The sequence below is a fragment of the Bombus affinis genome, chromosome 6 (genome assembly GCF_024516045.1).
Source record: "Bombus affinis isolate iyBomAffi1 chromosome 6, iyBomAffi1.2, whole genome shotgun sequence".
NCBI classification, from domain to species: domain Eukaryota; kingdom Metazoa; phylum Arthropoda; class Insecta; order Hymenoptera; family Apidae; genus Bombus; species Bombus affinis.
Window position 1 is genome coordinate 7,819,488 of NC_066349.1, and position 27,469 is coordinate 7,846,956.

A 27,469-nucleotide genomic window follows, 5' to 3' on the forward strand; every position below is an offset into this window, starting at 1 on the left:
TCTGACTTGTGACGGTCCTGTTCTACTTACGACCGTAAAAATCAATTCAGCTCGCGATTATTTAAAAGCGTCGATGTCGACCGGATGCAAGCTGACCATCGACGTCGACCAAAGAGGTCAGAAAAGCGGTAGTACGATAATCTGCGTGACAGACACACAGCGAGAATCATGGCCCGGCTGGCTGGCTGGCTGGCTGGCTGGCTGGCAACGTGTACAACGAGGAAACGTAGCTAAAAAACGAAGAGAGAAGAAGCACACCTCCACCTGTTGAACGCGCCTGTATCCTCCGTCCGCCATGTCGACGAAAGAGCCAATCGTGCTTGTCCATTAGCCGTGGACCATGGTGGGAGAGTAGAAACATCCCTGGTTGGCCGATCCTTGTCTCCTCCGCGTCCCACGGGACTCCAGCTACTCCACTCGGTCCCGATTCCTCCCTGGCTCATCCCAGACTCGATGTCAGAGAGGTCCTGACGGATTCTTACCAGTCCTCGTCACGGTATCAATCACACAGCTTCTCTACGGTTAACTTGGTGTCGGTGCGCTGTTTCTCTCCTTATGAGCAATCGAGAAGAAACCAGTTTAATTGAATCGAACAAGGACAGATCGAATGGAGAGGATTCAAGGAGTTGGCCTTAACGAGACATATTCGTATAACATTGAAGAATGAATCTCTCTGTGAGTGGCTGCTGGAACGACGATCAGATTCGAAGAACATCTTTCGTGTGAATTTTGAAATCCGGTTAGAGGGGGTGAGTGTAAAAAGAGAAAGATTCTGCCTCGAAGATTCATAAGAAGATTGAAAGAGAAAGTTGATGACAATTTGAGACAACAGAGTTTTGTTGCGAGAATTTTGATTGGAATTGTGATTTGAAGACTGAAATCGAGTCGTCGTTGAGCATGTGGAAATTGTTGGCTTTGACGACCACGTGATCGAAAGTTGTAGAAAGGTGCAGTGTACAATATTTGTCAAGATCGATATTCATTGAGTAATGATGAAGGACAAGAATAGTGAAGAAAGAAATTGTTTATCGATAGAGAGATGTGAAAGAATGATATTGATAGAAGATAGGAATTGAATTTGTAGAAGGAATTGATAGAAAATAATTGTAGATCGTAAATCAGTATAACGGTCGAGATGTCATCGAAAACGCTTCACAACGAGCATATCAAACGTCCGATGAACGCGTTTATGGTGTGGTCACGGGGACAGCGACGGAAAATGGCCCAGGAAAATCCGAAGATGCACAATTCTGAGATATCGAAGAGGCTTGGCGCCGAATGGAAACTGCTCAGCGAAAGTGAAAAGCGACCTTTCATCGACGAAGCTAAAAGATTAAGGTGAGTATCGAAATTTTATTAAATATTCCACAAGAAAGTAACGTCTGTATCAATTTCTACTGATAAATTTCGAGATCCTGAAAGGTAATCACGAAATTGATCAAATATTATTTTATTTATTTATTAAAATACAAAATTTACTTTACCATGCTGTGCATTATAAATGTAGAATGGAATCTTGAAATAAGAATCCGATATAATATTTACATAATAATAAAATTAATGCTTAATAAAATAATGTAGAAATTGGGAAAATACAAGAGTAGCCGTCGCGTGATGTTCCCTACTTTTTACACGCTTCTGAAGACTCGACACGCACAACACACATTTTTGCCACATGTGCAACTCCAAATTTCCACGTGGGGTCACGCATCTGAGTCAACTTGTATATTTTCGGAATCAATCCTTGCTCACTATCGATAATTTAAACATCTATATAATTCGTTATCACTTTGCACAAATTTTTTACACAAGTTCACAAAAATGCGTACATTGTATCATTCCCTCATAAATATTACGAAATTTCTTATAAAAAGACCAAACGTTATAATTTTTCCATGTATTATTCGAACTATTTTATTTACCAAAATTACAAAATCTTCTAGATTACAATACGCATCATAAATGTTCTAAAATTTATCATTAAAATACAAAAATTTTTTCTTAATAAAACAAAAATTGTAAGTGTTCCGATTTTATTTCCGTTTAATTTTGTTTTCTAAAAGTATTTAAGAAAATATCGATCAGTTTCTATAAACACCAATTTTTGTGGTTTGTGAATCGAAATGTCTTTTTGAAAGAATATGAAATAGAAAGTTCGTTTCGTATCGCTTTCAATCAATATCGAAGATTTTTCTTTTGCGTGCTAATTGCTCTTTAGTCACGAGTGGCCGAACAAAATTATCGCATCGAGGCGTATCTGCAATAACTGCGAAGAGGATGAAAAACGAGGAAGGGGGATCTCGTAGTTCATAATACGGTACATTGTTGCTAAAGCTAAGGGCGTGCTGCGCTAAGCCAAGGGGTGGAATAGGGTGAACGAAGTGGTATTTATGGAGGTGGAGGGGACGGCCTCTTTATTACCGACCCTGAATATTTAATCATTGTTATGAGTTTATTTAGCTCGCCGTACGATGAACGGGTCGGAGAGATTTCACGATCGAACGACATTTTTATCATTTCTGTTTCATTCTTCATGCTATCGAGGGGAATTAATGGGGGAATGATTGCTACTTTAAACATAATATTCTATATAGTCAGTTATAACTTATTCGATCCCTTAAGGAAATATTGGATACTATTTTGTGTGTTTCGAATGTGTTACGTTAAATTTTAACTTTCCCTACTTTCTTTCGGTTACTACTGTTTTTAAAAGAAGCATGAAGTAATCGTTCTTCAAAAGAGAAATTCTTTTGGGCACTTGATATGTATTTCTAACGTTAACAAATGCAGTAAATAAAAAGAAAAGGAAACGAAGGAACTCAGTCAAAGAACAATAAGGCAATAAATACAGCGGAGATCGAGAGAACACGACGAAAGGAAGATTAATTTAAAAGTATGATGCGCGAACTATCGATGGCAGAATCGAGGTCTGTCAGGGTTTTTCAAAGCAAAAATTGTCGGGACAGCGAATTGATAGGAGGCGGCTGGGGTTGAATATAACCGGCGCGGCGATGATGCTCGTAAAATAAATAATAGAATAATAAAGTCGGTTCTTCCTAAATTGTCGATTCACTTTCAATTGCCAAGTATTCACTTTTCCCCTCTTTTTTTCGTTCGGGCTAGATCGGTTTTGAAAAGAAAGAAAAATAAAAAATATATAGAAAGGGTAGAAGAAAGAAGAATCAATCGACTCGGTAGTGAATTCTATCAACGGAATGTAACATGGAATCCGCTTTTCTGTCGATGACCATGATCGAGTCCAACAAAAGGAATTATGAAGTTTCGCACTGACGCACAGTCCGTGTCAGTTGTGATTCGATTCCTTTTTTTACGGTATCGAATATTGCCCCTTTTCAATTGCCGAATGAAAAATATTGTCCCGCCTAACAGACGCTACTGAAATTTTTTTCAAAAGTGGACAAATGTGTCTTCATTGTTTTGCAATCATCTTTTATTCGCAAACAATCCGTTCGAGTTTTCAAAGAGATGTGCATATAAAATTTTCAAACTGAAAACTATATGTATTATATATATTTCAGAAAAATTCTATTCCACATAATATGATCCTAAAACAGAAATCATCAAAACAAGACATATATATTCATTAACCAGTATTTGTTACCAAACATGCTATGTCTTTTTATTTATTCTCGACGCAATCCTATTTTCCCATCATTGAAAAATTCCTCGAGTTTAAAAAAATTGATAGAATTATTATTGAGGTATGTGTTTTTCAGGAGAATTAAGACATTGACGCTTGATGTTTATGATGGGTTCTTCTACTCTTCATCTAGTGTTCAATAATAACAAAATATTTAATTCCAATTGCTTAGCTTTATCAGTTTCGTAATTAAAAACAAAAGTATATTGTAATGAACTTCCACTCGTGAGAGTCTTTAAGGGTTAAAAGTTCTTTTGATTGTTGAGGTGAGAATGAGATTGAGAAACAAAAATTTGGGTATAAGCATGACCCTTCTGCAATGATTGAACTGGTATTATTAGCGAAATTGTGCAAGCCATCTTACAAATTAATTTGGATCGTTCTGTTCAACATGAAAATCACTTGTACAATGCAAGCCTATAAGCTATATTTTTTACTTACCAATTTTGTAATATTACTACTTAGATCGTAAGTAAATTATTCGTAGAGATTACCATATTATACCATTCTACCACATCCCATCTCAAAAAGAAACAACTCCACTGAAACAAACTAACAACCATCCCCACTGGAAGTCTGTAAAATCGACTTGAGGGAACCTCAATATTCATTCTACCCGCGAAAACGTTTCTCAGGTAAAGGTACAGAGAGTCAGGGGAGGAAAATTTCGAGCAGAGACGTGTAACGGCGAATCCGCTTTTCTGGCGGATGACGGCGTCGCTGACGATTCTGGTAACGGTAGTGTGCAAAAACGAGAGGGGTTGGCCCGCGGGGGAGGGTTGCCAAGAGAGGGAGGAACGGTCGTAAAATAAAGAGGAGAGGGCCCGATAAAAGTCGTTCCCCTGGAGCCAGGTTCCTGGTAGGAACGGGTTCCCCTGGAGCCAAGCCGTCACTGGCCCGACGTAATCTGTCCGTTCGTTCACGGCGACTCACAATGTGGCCCCCGAGATAACAAATAAAGCCCCATTGTCGCAATTGTGTGGATTTAAAAGGATTTGCGCGGCTCCTCTGCCGGCCCCTACCCTCTCCGCCGCCCCTGGTCTCACCCCCTCGCTTGCTGTTCGTTGGCTGTGCCGTGCTGCCACTGCTGCTGCCTGTCCTACGATACCCTCCTCCTCAACCCTCTTTTCTCCCAGCTCCTACAGACGCTCTGTCTACCCCGTTCTCGGTCGCGCACCGAGGAAACCGAGAAGGAAAGCGACGAGAGTGAAAATGCTGCATCGAAACGGTGGTAAAGAATTGGTGAGTTAGAGTCAGTTGCGTCGATCAACGGTGTAAGGTGAAATGGGGAAGGTTAGGGGATAGATGATAGACAGCGAGATTTTGAAGATTTTTTATGTGGTTGGTGGGTTCTCTGATGTTTAAAAGTAGATGTAGATAGAATGGAGAAGAATACGAAGAACAAATTTCCAATTTTTTACAAAGGAGCTGTTTTAAAATTCAATATATCGTCGATCAATCCTATTTTATCAAAATTGTTTTCGTATTATCTGGTTTCCGAGTTAAACACGCGTTTCTTCGCCAAATCCAACATTTTGAAAATATGTTGATGCAAATTCGTATATTGTTGAACTCAATTCAAGAGATGAGATGTTTCTTTTACCACGAAAATTTAATAATGAATACTTCAGCTTGGATATTTGGTATACTTTTACATATTTAGTTTTCCATATACGAAAAGATCAGTGTAAATAAACTCAACCTTCCTGATTCGCCTCACTGTCGCTATCATAATCAAAACCATCCCCCTTAGGATCGACGTAACCGAGAGATATGGAAAACAATATCAAACAACTTTTTACACACTGCAATAATTATCGAAAGGTATATAATATGGACCAATTTATCCAACAATAATCGGTCACATCGACGACCGATATTCGGTTACACGGGTCGCGGGAAGACCGTCACGAGGACATCGAGAAAGTCCGTCGATCGTTGGCAGCACAATGACATTTATGACGAATCGTTACACTAACGACATTCGCTAGGCCACCAGAGGACAATCGTGACTAATTGTTATTGTTTCTTGTTGCGGCAGCCGCGAGCGCAACTACCGCGCGGCTTATGTCCACCGATATGATATAACGCGTTGTTTATCGCACGGTTGGAAGTGGTGTGTGGTCACACCCTCTCCCTGCTAGCTCTGGCAGTGTGCTATTTTCCCTGTGTGATGGTGGTGGTAGAGGGCTCCAAGCGAATTGTAAAGATTACGCCCGATGTTTATGCATTTATGCTGAATTATTGTCGGCGGGGCTTTACCGATGTTTATGCTGATTTACGCTTTGTGCTATCTGCCGGGACACATTGTCCCGGAATTATTATTCCGCTGCGTCACTCTCGCCGCGAGGAACCGAAATTTCGGATTTCGTTCGCGAGTTGGAAAATTCTCCACCGTTATACACCTCGTGGCTCGTTTTCGACCACGCCGATACGAACCATCGGTTTTGCCAATGTGCAGCCTGACTTCCCTCGTTATTCCTAGCGTTCGTTCCCAGAAATCGATGATACACTCGAAATATAGAAAATATAAAAATATGACGACACCTGTCTTGCAAAAATAAGAAGGATTTGGATGAATTTCCAGTATTGTATTAATATATCATTGAATTGGAAAGTTAAAAATTTCATCATTTTATTTATTTCCTTTATTACAATTATTTTATTTGTCTATTTAGTAAATAAATACTACGAGAGGAAGATCGATGTCGAAATTGTGTAAAATGTCCTGATAAATTCATCACGTAGTACAGTACCTAAAGGTTTATATATTCTTAGATTTAAAAGAAATATTTTACATAATATATAAATGATATGGGATTAATTTCTTACCAAGCTCATATTTACAGTAAATCCATATAACTGATACATATATCTGCGTTCCTAGATTCCTTTCAAATTTTACCACGATAGTCGTATTTCATCACGGTATTCATGATATTTCAAAATATTTTATATAACACACACAATATATTCATAAAAGGTGTCTATATATGTTCAAATATTTTCGCCAGACACTGTATAGAAAATAGAACATATCGATGCTGAAAAGTACTAAAAACCCCTGGCGAGATGGTCGAAGTAATTCGAGTGGTTGTGATTGTGCGCGCGTTTTCCGGCAGGATTCCCCAACGCGAAACTCTAGGCACGTAAAAAAGAGTTCCCGCCCGTGAAACACCTATCTCGCTCGCTTTCTTTTATCTCCGTGAGGCGAAGCATAAATAAGGACTGCGTTTGTGCGCCTCTTGGGTACATAATGGAGTATTATGTGACGGAGATACCACGGGGTTCTGACTCTTCCCTTCCTCCCCTCACTTTTACCAGCCTGTCGACACAAACGTGGCGTCGACTGCGCCTTCAGCCGGGGTGTGTGTACAAGATATTAGCTGCAAATACCCATGGTGTCCCGTATCGTGTTCTAGTACCACGATAATACGTTCCTTTGTACGGATAACGGTGTCGAGAGCAAAGTTTACCGAATTCTCGAGTGTCTCATCTCGTCTCGCGCGATTCTTCCAGCGATAACGCGACACCTTGGATTATCGAAGATTGATAGAGGGCGACATCATTGTTTAAAACTGCGTAAAGACTGATTTTTCTTGGTAAACTTGGAAAATAATCTGTATTTTATCAAGATACGATGTATTTACTTATATTATTTATATATATTTCTAGATATACATTAGAAAAATACTTGTCAAAAGTGCTTTTGCTCTAAATATAGATTAGATACACTTGTTAAAAGTGCTTTTGATCAAATTAATATCGGCTTGGATTAATTAAATCTACGTTATTTGAACGAATGTTTCTGTTACGTTCTAAACGCGTTTCTTCGTTATGAAAGATTCGTGAAAACTCCTAGAATCTTACAAGCGTTTTCGTTCAACCAGCGGTGCCAGAGATTATGCCTTCGACCCTTCGAAGAACTATCGCGTTCGCCGTAGCAAAACTATTCAATTAGGCCACCCCTGAAACGCTCGAACACAAGCCTCCCTTAATACCTAGCGATAGCAGGTTTAGCGGTAGATTTACGATAGCTAGAAATATCTTAAAATTTCATGTAACTAAAAAATTAAATGAAAAATAAATATCTTTTCGCCTTAATCATCGTTAATAAATCATAACAAATTATCAATAAATACTAAGTTAAATAATTATTACTTATCATTAATTAGTAAATTGTTGTGTACGTTGACCTAGATCTTATATTAATGTTCCTTAATCAGACATTAAATCTATCATTCGTTAAAAAAAAAAGATACATTGTCGCCTCAATAAAGAAACATATATTCTTCAAATATATCGTGGATATCACGTATCGCTCTATTCTGTATTTAATTATAGTATTTTATTGAAACTTCGTTTTAATTATAATCTTCTATCAAACGTTTAATATGGTAACACAGAAAAACATTTTCCTTGCAGAGCCCTCCACATGAAAGAGCACCCAGACTACAAGTACCGGCCGCGCAGGAAGCCGAAATCTTTAGTAAAGAAAGAGAACAAATTCGGTTTCTCGATATCACCCCTGATGTCCTCGGGTGAGACCTTAGGCAATATATCGAGAAGCCTCTTACCACCTTTGGCACCACCATCGCACCACACGTTGATGAGCCACGAGGATCTCAAGATTCCCCGTTTCTTTCCGCCATTTCCATACCCCCTATATCCTATACAACACAAACTTGGAGAAGAGTTCAACGGTGGCAAATTGGCCGCAGATTTGGCGCTTCAAGCACTCTACGGAGGCAGCACCTTTTATTCGAGCCATCAAACCATGTCCTGGCCGGGATTATCAACAGCGACCTGTCTCCAACCCAATTGTGGCTGTCCAAGTTCGCCTAAAGATCCAAAGAGGCCGTACTTACCCACCAAATTAGAAGAAAGACCTTTTCCTAGTCCAGGTAAACCAGAAGAGGATGGATTTCCTTCAGACAGAGACTCTAGCAGGGAAGAACCTCGATATAGAAAACTTGAAGAAGATACATACTTGTCTTCGGTAGACAGGCACCAGGAAGACAGGTCTCAAGATAGATTTTCTTCGTCTTCTTCTTCGTCACCTACCGATCAGACAGATAAAACTGTTAATAGTGTTCCAACGACGACGTCAACCGCGACGACAAAGGTGGAGAGCGCGTTTTCGGTTCAAAATCTGACGTCGTCCAGCTCAAATTTGGGAAGTCATCGCGGCCACGTCATATGAAGGCCGCTTCCGGTTCTCCCGGACCTAAACTTCCGGGGGAACCTGGTACCACCTGGATGGCCAAGCACTGACTGGTGGAGGGTACCACCGATGTTATCGCCCATTCCTCAGACCACGGTGACGAATTTAAACGTACCACCGAAGGACGACGAGGTTCAGTTACAAGAAGAACAGAGAAACTCCGTGATGGCCAGGTCGAGGGGCATTCATATTGGAAATGTACAGTGATCATTGATGCTCAGGGAGATGAATGGCTTCTAAAATTATTCGATTGAAAACTACTTGAAGGTCCATAATCTGTTATGTAAACGATGACGAAAGGAAGTTATCAATCGTGTATATGATGTAAACGGGACTTTTCGTTGGAAAAGTGACTCTTTTACGAATCGGACATTTACATTTATAGAATCTTATACTCTCCTCCTTAGTTAAAATGTCTTATCTATCACCTTGAAACTGAAGAAAACTGAAGTTGAATGGTGTACTTTGTTCTATCTTTAGTTTTCTTCGTTCAATCGAAAATACTTAGTCACTATTTCGTAAGATCGTGTGTAATATAACATATTGTTAAAAGAAAAAAACATATGGAAATATTAATTGGGTTCATATTTAAATCTAATTAATTGTTATGTAAATGCTATAATAAATACGATGACATGTAAATACCTTCCGTATCCGCTGCATATCTTCAAAAATACTAGATAGGATATTTTGACGAAGGAGGGCTGTATAGAGAAAGGTATGAAAGATGAACCACGAAGGTCGTCGATCGTTCGTAACCTGTTGCGTTGTGTGATAATTCCAACAGCCTACTTAACCTGTTTTTTACGATTGTACATATGATATCTCGTTGAGAGGAAATCCTAAAACCTGGTTGGAGACCTCGAGAAATATCACATCATCCCAATGATGTTCCACAATGTCCATGAGTGATCTTACTCTTGGGGGTTGCAGCTTTTTCGCTAGGGAGACGGAACGAGTCGAACTTTTCGACGAGAATTCGTTATGCGACTCGACGGTGGATACCAAAGCCGAATCGATAACTCGCCACGGCCAAAATCCTACAAAGAGAGAAGCGAAAGGGTCCTTTCTGGCAAAGCGTGTACAGGGATGCCAGAGAAGAGTCCAATTTTGATGAGATAACCAACCCTCTCGGTGGCACATATTACCGCACACGCGAGCCCAAAGCGTCACGGGAGGACAGAAAAGAGCCCCCATACGAGCGAAGAGAGGTAGGAAAAAAATAAAACCCTCTTCGAGCAGAGGCAAATCTCTTCTTTAGGGCGCGGCCATGCGAAATAAGCCAAACATTCTGAATGCTAACGTAGATGCGACACAGCGGACCTGTATACGCGTTATACCACCCCCTCCCTCTCCTCACGAGATGATTTTATTGCGTCGCGCATTGATACTGCAACTCCCTGATATTTTCCCTGTGTCTTTCTCATTTTCCTTTTCTGTTTCTGTTATTTGTTAATTTCCTTTTTTAGCAACCTTGTAATTGCTAGATCGCCGGTTGGTGGTGATTGTGAGGGAGAGATTGGTAAGTGAATCGACGATATGAATTTATTTTTACGTCTCTTTTTAGCTTTCATAAAGATTTTGAAATCTTGTGATCCTTTTGAGATCCCCTTGCACAATTAAATTGATATTATTAGCGAAATTTTATAAATCACAAGATGAGGGTGTCAATATATCTTCCTGTGCAATACTAACACGGTTGTTAATAAAGCGAATGGAATTTAAGGAAGTATACGTTATCTAATTGTTCTATTTAATGTAAAATTTTAGAAAGGAAATTATTGACTCATAACTTATAACTTGTTGATTTACTAATATTTATTGTGCAAGAGGATCCTGGTTATTACTGTTGTATTTCTTATGTTATTCGTGGTTCTATTGTTGTTTTGTTTTTCAGTTAAAAAATATTGACGAAAGAGTTTATAATAAATAGACTATGGATATTTATGCATATATATGTATAATACACATAATATAAAAAGATATATAAAATATCCAAAGTACTCATTATACTACCTTAAAGGTAAATCTTCTATTTTTTAAATTGTGTGCATGAAAATTCGCAGTCCAGTAATGTGCAGCATACAAACTGTACAACTAACAGTTTAGTATTAATCAATTAATTTTATACTATAGAAAGTTTCGAAGCTAAAAAAGTATTAAAAAAAAACTTGTTTAAAGAACGAAGTTTATACGTAATCTAGTATCGTTTATCATATCTCTCTCATAATCCTACTGAAAAGAAACTACATAAAAGCAGGACGCAAAAGTGTCGAACATTCTTTTTCGAATGGCATAGAAATATACGAAGCTGTAATTTATTACCGTGAAGCTTTAAACAATTGGCCAGTAATAATAAAACGTTCAATTCGAGCAAATTGTTTGCAGACGTGCCATTCTGTCCGCGAATTGCTCAATTCGTTGCTGGTCCCCTTTGACCTCTTCCCCCTGTTCACGCAGTTTTATTGCAGCTGATTTTTCGCGATCGACGCGCACCCGTATATTCAAAATTTTATACGCTTGTTTTGCCGCGTGAGACACGTATTTTTCGGTGAAAAATTTCGACCATGACGATCGAGCCTCACTACCGACCAGAATGGAAACTAATTCCCACGCACACTTCCCCCACATCTAGAAATTGTATACAGTTAACAAAAAAAAAAGAAGAAAAAAGAAAATCGTAACGATCATAGAGAATCGACGATACAAAAAAAAAGAGTACCTATAATGTAAAGCGTATTGTAAACAAATAGAAACATATCTTCTCGATATTTACATAAGTTCCTCGGCTACTGTTCATTTTCAACGTTAAACGAGAGAAAAGACGAGAAATATAGAGGATCATGTAGGGGTTTTCCATTAATCACAAAAAATGGCTGCGTTAACGCCCCAGGCGATATGCACGTAATCATTGTTAATTATTTGCTGTAACATAACGCGACGTTTGTAAATAAATTGGATCTTAACCGAAGCATTTGACTTGCCTATGCTATATCCTAATTACGTAAAAGGTTCTTTGATAGCAGTAACATCACGTTTTGCATGTTTCCTTTAAGCATTTTTATAATACAAGAAATTAATTTAACTTTTCCTGCACTATCATTTTATGGAATACTCAAATTTCTAATACAATTGAACTTTGATTATTCGAACTAATCATGACACGTTGCTCGAGGTAATCGAATATTTTACCACTAATTATTTCGAGTTACTTTATAAAAATTAATATTAGATATATATAATATTTTATAATATATAATATTATATTTATTATATTTATTATTTTTATAATATATAATATTTATAATATATAATATTTTACCACTAATTATTTCGAGTTACTTTATAAAAATTAATATTAGATAGAAACAAAAACTTGTAAACAAAAATGTAACTATTTTTTTCGATTTTTGTTCTTGTTTCACGATGTTTCTTACAAGAAACCATTCTTAAGTTCTTCATTAATTAATTTCAAAGTCTTAAAATACCTATTCAATGAACAGTGTACTTCTTATTTCACACTTTTTAATTGACAACACGTTTCATGATTACCACATTTCACCAAAATATTATAGATGGTTACGTGTATGCTTGAGAACTGGTCCTTGACACAGAAGGTGAAAAGTAACCAGGATCGATCAAGAAACCATCGACACGTATCTCCCACGTATTTGTAGAACTAATCGGAGGTTACGTGAAGGAGGAATCGTCGTAGGGGAAAATCTAAAGGACGGGAAGGAGGAACTTTCACGCCTCCCCTTCGACCCTCGATCCTCCCCTCCGTTGCGTCGTGTTTTATTTCTGATAGCGACGCCTCCGTCGTCTCCGCGAGGACATTATCGCCACCGCGAAGGACCTTTTCTTCCCCCATAAAGGCAATCACGCTTTCTTCGTGGCGAGATAACAGCAGAATGGAGAGCCAGAGACGTCTCCGTTCACGCCAACGAATTCAACCACGATTCCATAATTCTTCGTACGACCATGAAGCGAGCAAAGCGATTCTTTCCACTTTCTTTCTTATTGTGAATAGAATTCTGTGAAATCTACGAGCATATTGTTTTCTATGTCGGTTTTCAATTAAGTAATACATGAAATTATTCCCGGTAATTATATGTTGAAAATATTCAAGTCTCGAAATTATTTTTTAATTGCTGTTTAGTGTATAATTAATCGTAATTTTGATCTGAAGCAACACATAATACGAAGTATTCTATTAATCTTCGTATTGATCAATTTAATCAATATAACTATAGGACTGTAATCGTACTCTTCTTGTGTCCGTATTTTCGAAGATTTATAAAATTGTGAATTTTTCTAGGAATTAGTACGAACTAATGAAAGAATGATCTTTAATTACAATGAAATGAAAACATATTACAATTCTTTGGAGAATAGACGTTTCAGACACTACAATGATAAATTAAAACCTGAGTTTATTAGTTATAGTTATAGTATATTATACAATACATATCTTAAATTATATTTCAATAACTATAACATGATTATACTTTAAACGTGTGTTCCTTTATAACTGTAACTTACAAGTTCTGATATCACAATACCTTACCAAGTAATCAACATATGTATTTCCAATTCATCGATAGTTAGTATCATTTCTCCGTTATCGAAATAATTCTTAGAGAAATTCATAACTTTGTAGCTTCGAAAGGACACGAACACGGATAGAAGTAGTTCGATCGAAAATGTAGACGTTTAAAATCTGAAGGAGGGCACGAGGAACGACCGGAAGCCCGAAGAACCGACGTAGACTCGAAATGCACGGTGGGTGTTCCGATTCGAAAGTGATTACATTTGACTTGGATTCGTGCCTCCTTACGGCAAAGGCAGCCTCTGCCGGTACAGAGCCTCGGCAACGAGGACATTCTTCCCCGACAATACCTCCCACAATCGAGCGAGCAGCACTTCCGCGCATACTAATGGAGAGGCGCCTAGACTCCTTTGGCCAGCCAGTAGTCGACGCCCCAATCCACCCTTTCCCCCTTTTCACCCCTTTGCACACCGGCGTGGAAAACTTCTCCTAGCGGAGAAGACGTCCTCCTCTAGTTTCTAGCAGAGAAACACCAGACCGCGATGGATTTTTCCAAGAAAGTCGATTTTACATTCTTCGACAACTTTTGTAAAATGGGAAAAAATTAGAGATGAAATGGTTGTTTTAATGATAAAAAGAGAGGTAAGGAATTAGGTAGGAAGAGTGTCATACTGAATAAGATTTAATACTAGTATTAGTACCCAGTTTCTAACGTATACTTAAATATACTATATAAAAATAATTACAATAAAATGGAAAATGAAAAACATATGTTAATAAAGGGCTGTTTCAAGGTTGGAACTGCTAAATTTATGAAAGTAGCAAATTTTAATTCTCTTGTTTATACGTAAATTATATTTTGATCTTAATAAAAGTTAACATTAATTTTATTAGAAGTATCCACTCTTTGCTAGTATATGAAAATAATTTTCGAAAAGTTCACAAACTTTTTACTTCATACATGATGCTATTACAAAGTCTTTAGACAAATGAAGATCCACGTTGAAAGAGGAGATTAAAATATTCAAGCAACTTCTTACAGATTCATAAATAAACTATGGACAGTTATTTATGCAAATATTTGTACGAATATAATTAAAGAAATAATAGCAGGAAAAGAAGCAAATAGAGATTTGTTTTATCCCATTGAATATTGTAAGGTATACTTTGGACATTTTACCTTCAAATCCATAAATGCATGGACACCATCGTTTTCTCATAAATCTGTCTTACTTTATACCTGCCATAACCAGTTCACAACGGAAAGGACAACGAGCTTACTGTCTATAAGAGAAATTAGAAATTTTTAACTTTCATCCTTCACTGTGTAAAAACTACTCCGTAATACCACACCTTTTCCCAAAACTGTCTTAGCTCCAAAAAATTCGGACGACATTTGAACGCGAAGAAAACAAATTAAAGAATACGAAGGAGACGAGACGCGACTCGATAGACATTTTAATTGCAAATTATATAAGCGCTTTTGTAAGCACCGCGTGAGTGGGAACTCGAGCGCATCGCACGAATCGTTTGATTGCGGAAAATGACGGGCGGCGATGGCGCGAGTGGAAGTTTTGAGTGGGCGTCGGTCCTGGCAGACAATGAGGCATTCAGGGGTGGCATTGTCGGGCCGACAACTGCGTTACCGTAGACAAACCCGAAATCACCGGCGCTATCGCCGTCCCAGATCCGATTATGCGAATAATAAAATGCAGCGAAACAGAGGAGGAGAAAGAGAGAGAAAGGGATGCAACGTGGTAAAGCAATGGATGCAGGGGTAGCGGTGAGAAGTTTGTTAATAGCGTCAGGGTCGCATCTTTTTCTTCGTTCCAACCTCACCCTGTTCTCCCTTTTTATAGGGCGACGATAATCCTGTGAATTCTGATAGTGGGTTAACATAAAAGATGACTCGAAGCTCTGAACATAGTCGCGGTTCTTTTAGGCGAAGTATTTTTATATTATATTCTAATCTATTTTAATTCTTTATATTATTTAAAGATTATCCGTTTTTTATGAGAATAGAGGTGAAATTTATTAAATTGCAAATATTTTTATGAACATAATTAAAGAACAATCAGAGTACATCAACTAAACTTTATCAACTGTATCGTGTATTTCTTGTTCTTTAATTTCCAATGTTTCATAATTCCCAAAACTTTTATTATTATATACCTTATTTCAATTATATAACTCGCATTTACCATCGTAAAATAAAATCACTTATTAATAAATGATAAAATGCAACAAGAATCAATTTTACAAATATTACACGTAGAACATCGAAGTCGAAGAACGAATTCAGAGCAAGAATACACGATGTCTTCGACAGAGGATCAATTGGCAAAGTGGGTCGTGCGAATATTCGCCTGGAAACTAGGTAACAGGGACGTTGATTGGTCGTAAGAGAGACAAACGTGGCCAAGAATCGTCGTAGAAACGATATTCTCCCAAGCAGCGGCTATAATTATGCATCAAGGGTCGTCAAGTCCGGCCCAAGTTGGGGAACTTGGTTAATTAGGGACGGTAGTCAGACGCCGCCCGGTATTGTCCAGCACTGTTGACTTCCGGCCTCTTCTCGCCACCACGAAAGCCCCGCAGAGAGGTAGTACGGGGTTGATTGTTTCATTGTTTCCGACCCCACTGTCAAATGCCACCACGCTGAATAGCGTTATTGTTATTTCAGGCCATGGCGCAGACAATCCAAGGGTTTTCGGGATCCCCACCCGCTTCGCGGTTTAATGTCGAGGTATGTCGACTTCGGGTACGTCAACAATCGCGTTGCCTTCTTCTTCTATTGCGCTTGAAACTTTGCCAGAGAAAATGAACGGAGAACTGGACAAGAGTTTAATAAGTATCTCGATATATCGGCAATAAATTAGAAAGACTCGTAACAAAAATGACCATCGTCCATGTCTATCTCTTTCCCAAAAGACGAAGGAATATTGTAGCATTCTTTAATTTCTTTAATTTCTGAATACGAAACTGTGAATCTAATTTCTATTTAATAATAAATTATGACATGGATCATTTTTTATAATACTGATAAAATTGATCATATCACAAACATTACCTTTTGTAATCTAAGAGATTAAGTTAATTTGACTTAATTTAAGAAAATTGGAATTTATAGCACTGATTTCTAATAGCATGATAGTTGAAAGCAAACTTTTCACGTTCTTATCTTTATCACATTACAGAAGGTCGTGGCTTCAATTTTTATAAAATGACTAACTAAAAATGATATTATTAAAAAAAAATCCAATTTATATCGAAGATTATGATTTCCTTGCAAAAAGAAATTAAATTCTAAAATATTGATAACGCTTCTGTTACGATCTCCGATAACGTCCTTCGTCGATTTATCGATTTTTCAGCAAGAATCGCGTGACCCTCGATGGCCCGCCTTCGTGTCGACCGGAAGTCCGTCCAAGCAGCGCCCACTGGCCGCTTTCGGTTTTTCAATTTCGCATAATGTCTGGGCATGGTCTATCGGCGTCTTGGAAAAGCGCGCACGTGATAAGATAGCCGTGGCCAATACCAGGGAATTTACGTTCGGCATAAGTTTGCCTTATATATGAGCGTCCACGGGAAATGCGACGATCCTATCGGTAGCGGCTGGGTCATGAAGATCCGTCCGTGAAATGTTGCCCTGGCTAGTATTTTACTAGTTGTGGGGGATGCGACGTGTTCGAAAAGCGACCGCGAAACCGTTCAAAACGAACGGAGATAAACTGAACCCTGTGGTCAAGTGCTGTCTTTTAAAAAGGTAATCTGTTACCCGGAAGTCGATCGATGATCGTGCCACTACTATCGAGTGAACATATATCTGTGTTCATAAATATTAGAATACTTAAAAAAATTTAGGTAGATCTGAGAAATTACGAAATTATTTGAATCTGTAAGAACTGTTGTCTCATTAGACTTTCAATATGTCAGGAAATATTTTTTAACATAGGATTGAAACAAGAAGTCATACATATCAACAACGATTTCTTCATGTTTAGAAATCGTTTAAGAAATCGTTTAAGAAGATAAAAGCTCAATTACGTCGAAAATGATCGCAAAAAAATGCAATAGGATTAACTTGGAGGATTTTAATTTCAGTATGGACGTTCAATAAATACTAAAAGTGGACTTCGAACAGAGTAAAGTGCACATTCAATAATAATAACACCCAAGGAAGAGAGTAAATCTGGGAAAGATCATTTCCGACGAAGCGTCCCATGCTTCAAGCTTCGAGAAAGAATCGCGTGTAGGTCTGCCGAAGGAAGGAAGAGAGGAGAGAAAAAAAGGTTGGCAGAGGGGGCCATTCCGGGGATACTTCATCACGATTTAACGCCATAAAAGTCGCATAAGGCCCGACGCCGGTGATGCCCCGACACCTTCTACCGCGGATTGGAAACAAAATGTCGTAAAATATCGGGTGGGAAGCTTCGGCCAATGATTCCCTCCTTTCCTCACCCCTTTCACCCCTGCCTGTTTCCAACAGTATTCCGGCTTTCCCTCTCGTTTCCGCGCCGTACCGGCTGACCCGAGAACGACGGATATAAAATCGCGGCTGGTAGGGGCTGGCAGGCCACGCGGCGGTAAATATAAATAAAAATGGAAAGCCGACCATAATGGTCGATGGAAAGTATGACGCATACCTATACCCGTGGCTGTTTCAAATTGATATTTCGAAAGTGCCCCCGATGCAGGCGAACGTACATTTTTTCTCCACACGTTCTACTCTATTTTCTCATTCCTGCCTTCTTCTACCCTGTGTAACATTGTCGAGCGTGGTTCTTCCGGTTTCAATGGTCCTCCAACTGACTGTTAAGCCCTGTTGCAGTCCTGGAATTTTTATAGCTATTCTCGTTCTTCTTCTCGTTCTAGTTCCCGTTTCAACAAACGCAAAGGTTTTTAACGTTGTATCAATAGTTCTTTTATATTTCTGTTAATGCTATCATAGTCTTCGAATTTTTGTTTTTTAATTTCGCTCAGGAGACAAACGAAAGATTCCTAATATCCTGTTAATGATTCCACCTTTTAAACTTTTCGTAGCCTTTATGTCATATGACTATTAGCTTGTTTACGCACATATAAACAACAGATAAGTATTGTTCTCCCAAGAAGATAAATGAAAAATTCTGTTAAAATATTAATGTTCTTTTATCGCGTTATACAAATCCACGTTATACAGGATACGTTGTACTTTATTTTCGTTTCCCTTACTCGTCAACAGTATTTCTGTCTATGGCATATAGAATTGATTTTATTTCCTTTCAACAGTTCTCAGCAGACACGGCATATCATGACATCTCAAGTCCTACTTGGCGATCCCTTCCTTCGATCGCGTAAAAATTGGACCACTGTTCTGCGCGTCATTTCTGGAATCCCTTGACCATTGGATCAGCCGCTGAGAGGAAGATTCGATTTTAGCAAAAGAAAATTCTATCTGCTGGCAAATCTTGGTTTTTTGTTTCATGTACTTATATGGAGAATATAGAAAATACTACATCGCTCTGTTTCATTTGAAAGAATTTACTGGAAATGTAAGGAATTTAAGGGAATTCATTTGAAGATTCTTTAAATTTTTTATTAAAATTTATAGAGAAAATTTGATTATCGATAAAAGGCTCGTTTAGGTATGGAATAAAATTGAGAGTATTTGTGCGATATTCGTTTCGTTTCAAAATAGTTGGTATTCCGCTAGTGGCTCTAGACGGTAGTTCTAATCGATTTGAAAGGTTATAACGTCTTCAACTTATCCATACGACGCCTGACATCGACTGCAATGTACCAATAACGCGAATAAATCGCTTGATAAATATGTAAAACCGCCTAGACTCGCCAGTCATTATCGTTCCTCCGACGATTCACTTTAAATAATTCAATCATAGATATGCAAATGGGTAAAACGGTACCAATATACTAGCTTCCTAACTATATCACTGGCGATTTCTTCAAATGGGCAAAATTATTGTACGTGTTGCACATTGCTAAAATATAATAACGAAACACTGTATTCTATAAACTCGTCAAATTTCAAATAACCAAATAAATAATTAAAGAATGACGCGTTTGTCTTAAAAAAAAACTTTAACAAATACGCATTTTTATTTTTATTAAAATTCATTTTATTAGATTTTTATTTTTGTAAAATACGTTTATTTATCTTATTAATCTTATCTTCTTTATCTAAGAAGAAAAAAGAATGGTTTACAATGTGTAAAATAGAAGAAAAAAGAAGAAATTTTCAGTGGATCGGTGGAACGAAGGAAATCGACGAAGGGTGAATGGAAGAGAAAAAGAACGGTGCTCGCGGAGACGCGACGCGAGCGCAAATTATTTTTCACGGTGACAACCATCCCCGATAGAGGCTCAGGAATCCATGCACCAATGGATATGCAGCGGAGGCAAAATATAATGCAACGTTCGCTTCTCTCTTCTCTCCGCTCTTCTATTTCCCCGTAACCAACAAAGGAAGGATTTGTCGCGAAGCGAAGCTCCGCCGCCGACAAAACCTTACCCTCTCCTCTCCACACCCCTCCTTCACCTATCTATTCGTACGCTTTGTAAAGCTTTTAGCCCATTACAAGAGCGTGTGTAGCGCGTTCGGCTCGTCGATTGATGTAATGCTATTCTTGTTGCTATATTTATGCTTAATGCATATTCCTTCGACGCGACGCCGTTGAATTATATGTATATATATTATACGTATTTGCGAGTGTATTTCAATGTTCTATACAATGAACGAGAATGTCACATGTACTCTGTGTGTTTTATTATCCCTATTGATCTGATTCTTTTACATTTACGAGGATGGTGTGTAGTTGCCTGCACGACATTGTATAGTAAAGTCGGTCAAATGTCAAAGTTCGCATGTGCATAGCATATTGAAGAGAAAATTGAATGAGGTTTATTCTTAGTTGTGGTTTATTCCATTCATGAATAGTTGCTATTATTTGATGATACAATAGAAATCCCTTTATATGATCTTTCCGAAAGACAAATAGATCGTGTAATTAGAGTTCGTATTATAGTTTACCAGTTTTGTTCACTACCTGTTAGTTCACATAATAAGAGTTCACATTCAGATAAATAGATTCAATCGACAGGAGTTCGCTTAATCAGACTCCAACTGAAATTTCGTTGCTACAAAAGGAATTCTATTTGTGCCTCATTTAACGTTCTTATGTAACGATAATAATGTCATCGTCACTTCTTTCTACTTTTTAATTATATTAATGCAGTTTAATGTATTCTAATTTTTAATGTATTTAATGTGACATTAAAGTCAGTGAGCTTTCTGAATAACTAATACATGTTTACTGTGTTTATTAAATTAAATATCGAATTATGCAGAAAGCATGTTGAAATTGCCGTTTGCTCATACTTTGGTAACTAGTCCAAGAGAAAATTCGTTTGATAAAAAAAAAAAGACTTGGTGTAACTAATATCATCGACGACGGGCATAATTTCTGTTTTTAAATCTCGACCCATCCTTTACCATCCCCCAACACTCTTCGGTAATTGAATTCTTGGCCGAGATTACTTTAGCTTTCGCCATTTACTTCAGCTGGAGCATCTTGCAGCGAAGCTCGAACGATGAAGACTCCTTCAACGACGCTTGAACCCCGCAGGTTATTTAAGATAGATTATTATTCTCCGAGCCGTGGCAGCAAGGCATCAGCGAAAATGAAAACGCTATCATTTACAGGCGAATTAATTGCCGCGAATCACTTTATCCGTCATTCCGCTCTCCGCGGCTCCTTTCTCCTTGCTGTTCCCTGCGTCAAATGTTTAATAGAATCCTGTTGTTGCACCACGTTCCTGTCGTTGCTGGTTATCCGTTGTCCGAATACAACGTTTATGAAATTGAAAATATCGTAAGAAAAATATGTAATTGTGTTTAACGATTTACAAAGAGTGGACTGAGTACTACACTTACGTAAATCAACATTTTGAGACTTTAATAGTCACCAACTTTGGAAAATCAATCTTAAAACTTGATCAGCAGTCGAACATTCCCTTGACTACAAGGTTCAACTACATAATGCCCTATCTTTCTTTAATGACCAAAATACTGTAAGCCAAAATGATCTAGTTGAAAATTCAGAAACTTATTGCCTTCTAGGAATCGGACCCCAATAATTAATCAAGAGTCAAACCCTTTCGTTACCACTAAAACAACCTTTGACTGAAAACGATCCAGTTGAAAATATTTCCAAAATCACTGCCCTTAAAGTATCCAATCTTAAGTACTGATCAAAAGTCAAATGTCCTTCTGGTCGCAAGAACCATCAATTGTAAAACGTTCTATCTTTCTTCGATAACCAAAACTACCATAAACTAGGATGATCCAGTTAAAAATTTATTCAAAGTCACCGCCTCCGAAGAATCGAACCTAGACGATAGATCAAGAATGAAATTGTCCGGAGACCACGAGGACCAGCGTCACGTTACCAGAGGTCCGATTCTTGATCCTCGATCGTCTCCCATGGAAAGGGGTTGGAGGGCCTGGATTGGAATAGGATCGGAGCGAAGCGTGAAGAGGCCGTTATTGTGGGCGCTGGCGCGCGTCATTTGATCGCGCACAGTGGAAGCCGAGGCCTCTCTGTGTGCACCATTTCCCTCCTGCCAGGCTTGTCGGCCGATCCGCCACCCCCGTTTTCCCTCCACTCTCCCCTTCGCCATCGGTCGTCTGTCGTTTCGCCCCGCGCCGCCGTCGAAGTTGCGCAACCCAGCCCGCAGGAAGGGTAGGTGGGCCTGTGAGGGTGGAATTTAGCCCGCAGGCCGGCCAACCTAATGGAAACAAGAAATTGCGGCAAACAGCGTTACCCACGCCTCGACGCCCCGTAAATATCGCGACCGAGAGAGAGAGCGTGGCCGAGAGCGGCACCCACAACAGCGTCGACTGTCCTCGTCAAAAGATCCTCTGGATCGGCTACCCTGTAAGGGGGGGTCGCTGCAAAGGGTGCCAAGCGACGTGAAACGTCATCATGAACATCTTTCTAGTCAGTTGTTCGATGCTATTTAATGTTTGGATTGTTTTGTTTGTTGGGGGTGAACCGCGATAGGTAGTTGGAAAGAAAAGTACATATGTAGTTTGGAAAATTGGATGAGCATTCGGATGATTTGTTTGAATGATTGGAGAGGTTGAGGTTGGAGATGATTTATTTCGGGGGTTGAAATGGAAGTAATTGTTTGGCAGAATTGGTTATGGTTTTTCGAAGATCTGCCGATTATTTTATATTGGAAGTTTTCAGTGTAGAAATTAACACATCAAACACGTGATCACAATCCCAACTACTCCAATTATTGGCTGGTGATCGGTAGTTAATTGCAGTTATTAAAAAACGAGTTTCTTTTGTTTATTGTGCACTAGTCAGGTATAGCTATGAGATTCAACTATGATAAAATATGACAAATTCTACCCTATCACACGTAAATAATCAACATATGAATTAGTTTAAAATTACTGATTTAATTCATTCTTTAGATTATAGACGAATTTAACTAAAGAAATTTTCAGAAATTTTTCTATATAAGCGAAAATAATTCAATTGCCATTTCCAAAAGACAGTAGAAGTGGTTCGACGCGATAAAACGTTGGTAACAATAGAAACGGAAACCGTAGACATTCTTGTAATGCAGCTTCCGGACATTGGACGCGTTCGAGTGGGTAGTACTCGTTCCTGGTAAAAGCGCATTGGCCATCGTCTATTTATCTGGGTCTCTGATAATCGAGTTATCGCTGCTTTCTTTTCATTCGATTCGACCGACACCGAGAGATATCGGTGACACTTTCGAGGGATCGGCCACGTTTCGAGTGCAATTTATTAGAGAAACTCTCGTGTACAACGTTCCGACGATTTCACCCCACCAATAGAATCTCCCGTGTTTGCCAAGAACGTTTGTTCTCCAAGCACAACTTTACATCATGCCATTTTTCCTCCGTGACATTCACATCTTTGTATCCACTTTTAAATTGTTCAATAATAATTTTATCTCTTTACTTTTAAACATTTTTGCTTTATGCATTAATCTATACATTTATGGGAAATTAAGAAATACATAACAAATCTAAAGTATAGCTCTCGTTACAATATTTAAATGTGCGAAACGAATCTTTGCTCATATCCCATTTTTTCCTTCGATAGGATAAAGCTAGACTAGTATTCTTTATAGAAATATGAATTTGTATAAAAATCCGTAGTCTAATTATTACGATATATATATAAGTATATTGAATAATTATGACATAAAATATAGCAATAATAACAACCATATTTTTAAAAATCACAAATCTCCACAAAATATACGATCCAAACTACAAATCGAAGTATACTCGAAATAGCGACCGGGTGCAGAAGAAAATAGTATGACGGAAAGACGGTCACGACTTTGAAAAAAGGCGAGAACGCGACGGAAAGGGGGTACGCTGAATGTCGAGTTTTCAATCTGCCATTCTATCATTGACAATTTCGCGCAAATGGGATCGCGGTGCAAGGGCGTTGAGGCGTGCTCTCGGCGCACATTGGCGTTAAATAAGAGTAACCCAGCCAGCACGCCGCCACGACATAATTGCCTGTGAAATCACTAGATGGATTTTGCCTCCTTGTTCTGCATTTCCATCCTGTATTTTTGCAACACCACCCACGCCTAGTCCAGCCTCCAGCTGTGCCGGCCGCGTAATTCCGGGATCGAATCGCAACCGCGAAATTGTTTCATATCACAGCCGCGAATGTGATTCGTCTGCACACCCGAGAGCCAACCATGACGCGAAATTTCAATCTTCTCTGGATGGATTCCTTTAATTTCGGAATTCTATCATAAGCGGGGATAGAAAATGAAATTTCATAAAAACAGAGCTTTCACGGAAGATTGAAAGGGAATATGATAATCCTTGGGATTTTTATTGCACAGAGAAATCGTTTACTGCGGTTGTTATTTTTCAACTGAGAAGATTTGTACGTTTATAAAGAAAAAATTGTAATGTGTGCGGAATACATACATATTTAAAATATCCAGAGTAAAACAATTGTTATAATTAGACTTGAAAGTTGTATGCAAAATATAAAGGTATAAAAAACACACTAAAATTGGTATAAAAATGAAGTTCGTTCCGGGAATACGTTTCGTTCCAGTCCAATTTCGCTTTGTAGAAGGGGAACAATCGTTGCAGTTGGAGGACGGTGAATCTTTTCCTTTCGCGACTTCTACCACAAAGGTGCACTGGTACTTTGACCAGAGAAATGTATTTCCGCGATTCGGTAATCGCCTTACCGCGGCACAGACCGCCGTTACAGCCTTATCTTGTAGCAACCGCGAGATAGAGAGAGAGGAGACCGACGCTATAAAGAAAGAGCACGTGAATCGGAATGTACGACCAACCCAAAACTGAATTCTCTTTTTGAAAATTATTCTAGATAATAAGTTGGAAGTTTGCGAGCTCCGTGAAGAAATGAACTTCCCGGTACGAAAGTTATCGATTTGTTGGCGATGAGGATATTCTTTTCGTCCTTGGAGATTTTTACTATTTCTTAATCGAATTCTTTTCTGCAAGAAAATCCAACGTAGTTATCTATTAATACGAATAAAGATTTCTCATAAATAATGTTTATCATATAGTATTCCATTAAAAAGTGAATTTCTCAACTACATTGATAGAACGTTCCTCGATGTATATTAACTACATGTCCTAGGATAGTTACACAGCGTCCACAAAAGACGAAACTAAACATTTGGATTTATGCAAGGAACGCTGTCGTCTTTTTAAAATTCCAACTTTTTAAAAAGACCAATTCTCTCAGGAGTGGAAAGACAAAACCATAGGACGATCAAACGGAGGTAAAAGCGACTAGAAGAAAAACGGAAACGAGAATGCGAGGTAGCGTAACAGCCACGGGTCTGCTTAGCATAAAAATGGCCAATTATCCGGCTAACAAGCCGGCCGAGCGACGAAAACCCCGTGGAAACGCGGAGGCTGGCTGGTCCTAACTCCGTTAGCGCCTCCTCGCCTCTTGAAGCAGATTAGTTAGCGTAAATGCCGTCGGTCCTAGCATTTTTATTCCTGATTACCGTTTCTCGTCGTACTAATCTCGTTACCTTGACATTCGAAAACTTAACTCTCTCTCTCTCTCTCTCTCTCTCTCTCTTTCTCTCTCTCTCTTTTCCTCCACCTCCATTTTCCTTTACTTTTCATCGACAAGAAGGGCGTCTTGAAGCGAAGAAGACGTTACGAAGAAGAGGTGAGAGAAGCTACAGAAACGTAGAGGCACCCAGCCAGTTCGAAGGACACGCGACAATGCCGTCATGATTTCCAAGAGGACTGAATGCCATCCTAATTCTTCGCGGAATAATCGTGAGTGCAAGTTTGTTTGCCTCCGCGTTCACCGGTACTATGTGTTGCGTAATGGCTTCTGATGGTTGCGGAAAACTCACCACCGGAAACGCCTTTCACTTGGACTTTAACTGAGACGCTTAGTTTTTTAATTTTGTTATTTAAGTAGCAGTGGCAGCGATGAAAAGTCGATAGAAAAATTTTTCTTTTCGTAATACACTAGCCGCTCATACATATCCAGATATTTTTATCAATTTGTAGTAACAGTTCATGAATGTTGATAAAATGTATAAATTAATGGAAAGCTGATGGCTGAAAGTAGTACTCATTGTCGCACATGTATTTCAAAAGTGTCAGAAAATAACTCAGTCCCGTGTTAGAATATAAAAAAGAGATCTTTTTTAAATACTTGATCTTTAGATATTTCGTAGGATCTATCTTTTTTGTCAACATTATGTGTTTAATATGCGTGTATAAATAATTCTCTTGTAAGTTTTTAAATAGTTCTTTGCTTTTTCTAACGAACTTATTCGAATTGAAATACTGTATATGCAATGATATAACTGTATAACAATATAATTTTATTTCCATTTTCCTTCCAATAAAATATACACACCTATGAAAGCAACTCGTCGAGAGACTAGTGAACAAATCGGAACCGGAAACGAAGATTCCCGACGTTATTTCAACGAGCGCGTAATTTCTTTGGAATCCGCTTATCCCAGCCTCGCAAAACTATAAACACATGTCGACGTAGAGAGGGTTGGGTGGTCGTGGGGTAGATGCTGGTTAACCAGGCTGAAGTAGGAGGCAGCTGAAAGCTAGAGGCGGATGTCGCACCGGGGCAAAGTTAAATTAAATCACGGGCGAAGGCAGCTAATATTGTAGTTTATCTGGCGGGACATTAGCGCGGTGAAATATGCGCCTCCTTCGCCTGAACTTAAAATCAAGATTCACCGAAGTTCCCAGAGCCTCATTCTCACTCTCTCACTCTCTCTCTCTTTCTCTCTCTCTCTCCCTCTCTCTCTATCTATCTATCTATCTCTCTCTCTCTTTCTCCTTCTCACTGTGTTTCACTTCTGAAACTCGTTCTCTGTCTTACATGCGGCCACATCCTTCCTGCTAAGTCGCGCATGAAAATACTAATTATTATACCGATTATTAATACGAAAAGTTCCGTGGCGCGCTATGCCCGTGCTGTTAAGCTTCAGCATGGCGTGCAACGACGCCGCCGGAGGCTGAGTTTCTTGAGAGACGCAGGCATCCGGATTACGCTTATGCTCGGCTAAACGAGGAAAACTGGGCCCCCGTCTACGCGAACGGCTCCGCGGATCCGCAGAACCGTATATACGCGATAAAACGAAAATTAGAACGCGTTCTTCTTTACATCAGGCGATTTCGGTTTGCCAGAATTGTTCGAACACAGTCTGTTCTTGACGGAGAATTCGATAATATTGTTACAGAATCGGGCTTCGTCTTCACTCGTATTCTTCATGTTATACTATGTTATATATTATATATATGTATATTATGCGTATATTATATATTACGCAAAATGTACCAGAATGTAACTTTGCGAGTAAAGTAAAAAACGTTATATAATCATAAATCGTTTAAAGGTTTATTAAAATGTTGTGTTAAAAATACGAAACACGAAAGAAACAGTAATAAGCGTAAAGTTATTATGTTATAAGACAAAAATATGAA

General features: G+C 38.7%; 1 protein-coding gene across 1 annotated transcript; it reads left to right on the top strand.

Moving 5' to 3' along the window:
• Positions 1-403: 403 nt before the first annotated feature.
• Positions 404-11,563, top strand: LOC126917032 (transcription factor Sox-21-B-like). The gene is made up of 2 exons (XM_050723400.1): positions 404-1,338; positions 8,087-11,563. The coding sequence occupies exons 1-2, from the start codon at positions 1,136-1,138 to the stop codon at positions 8,862-8,864; spliced, it is 981 nt and encodes a 326-aa protein (XP_050579357.1). The 5' UTR covers positions 404-1,135; the 3' UTR covers positions 8,865-11,563.
• Positions 11,564-27,469: the final 15,906 nt, after the last annotated feature.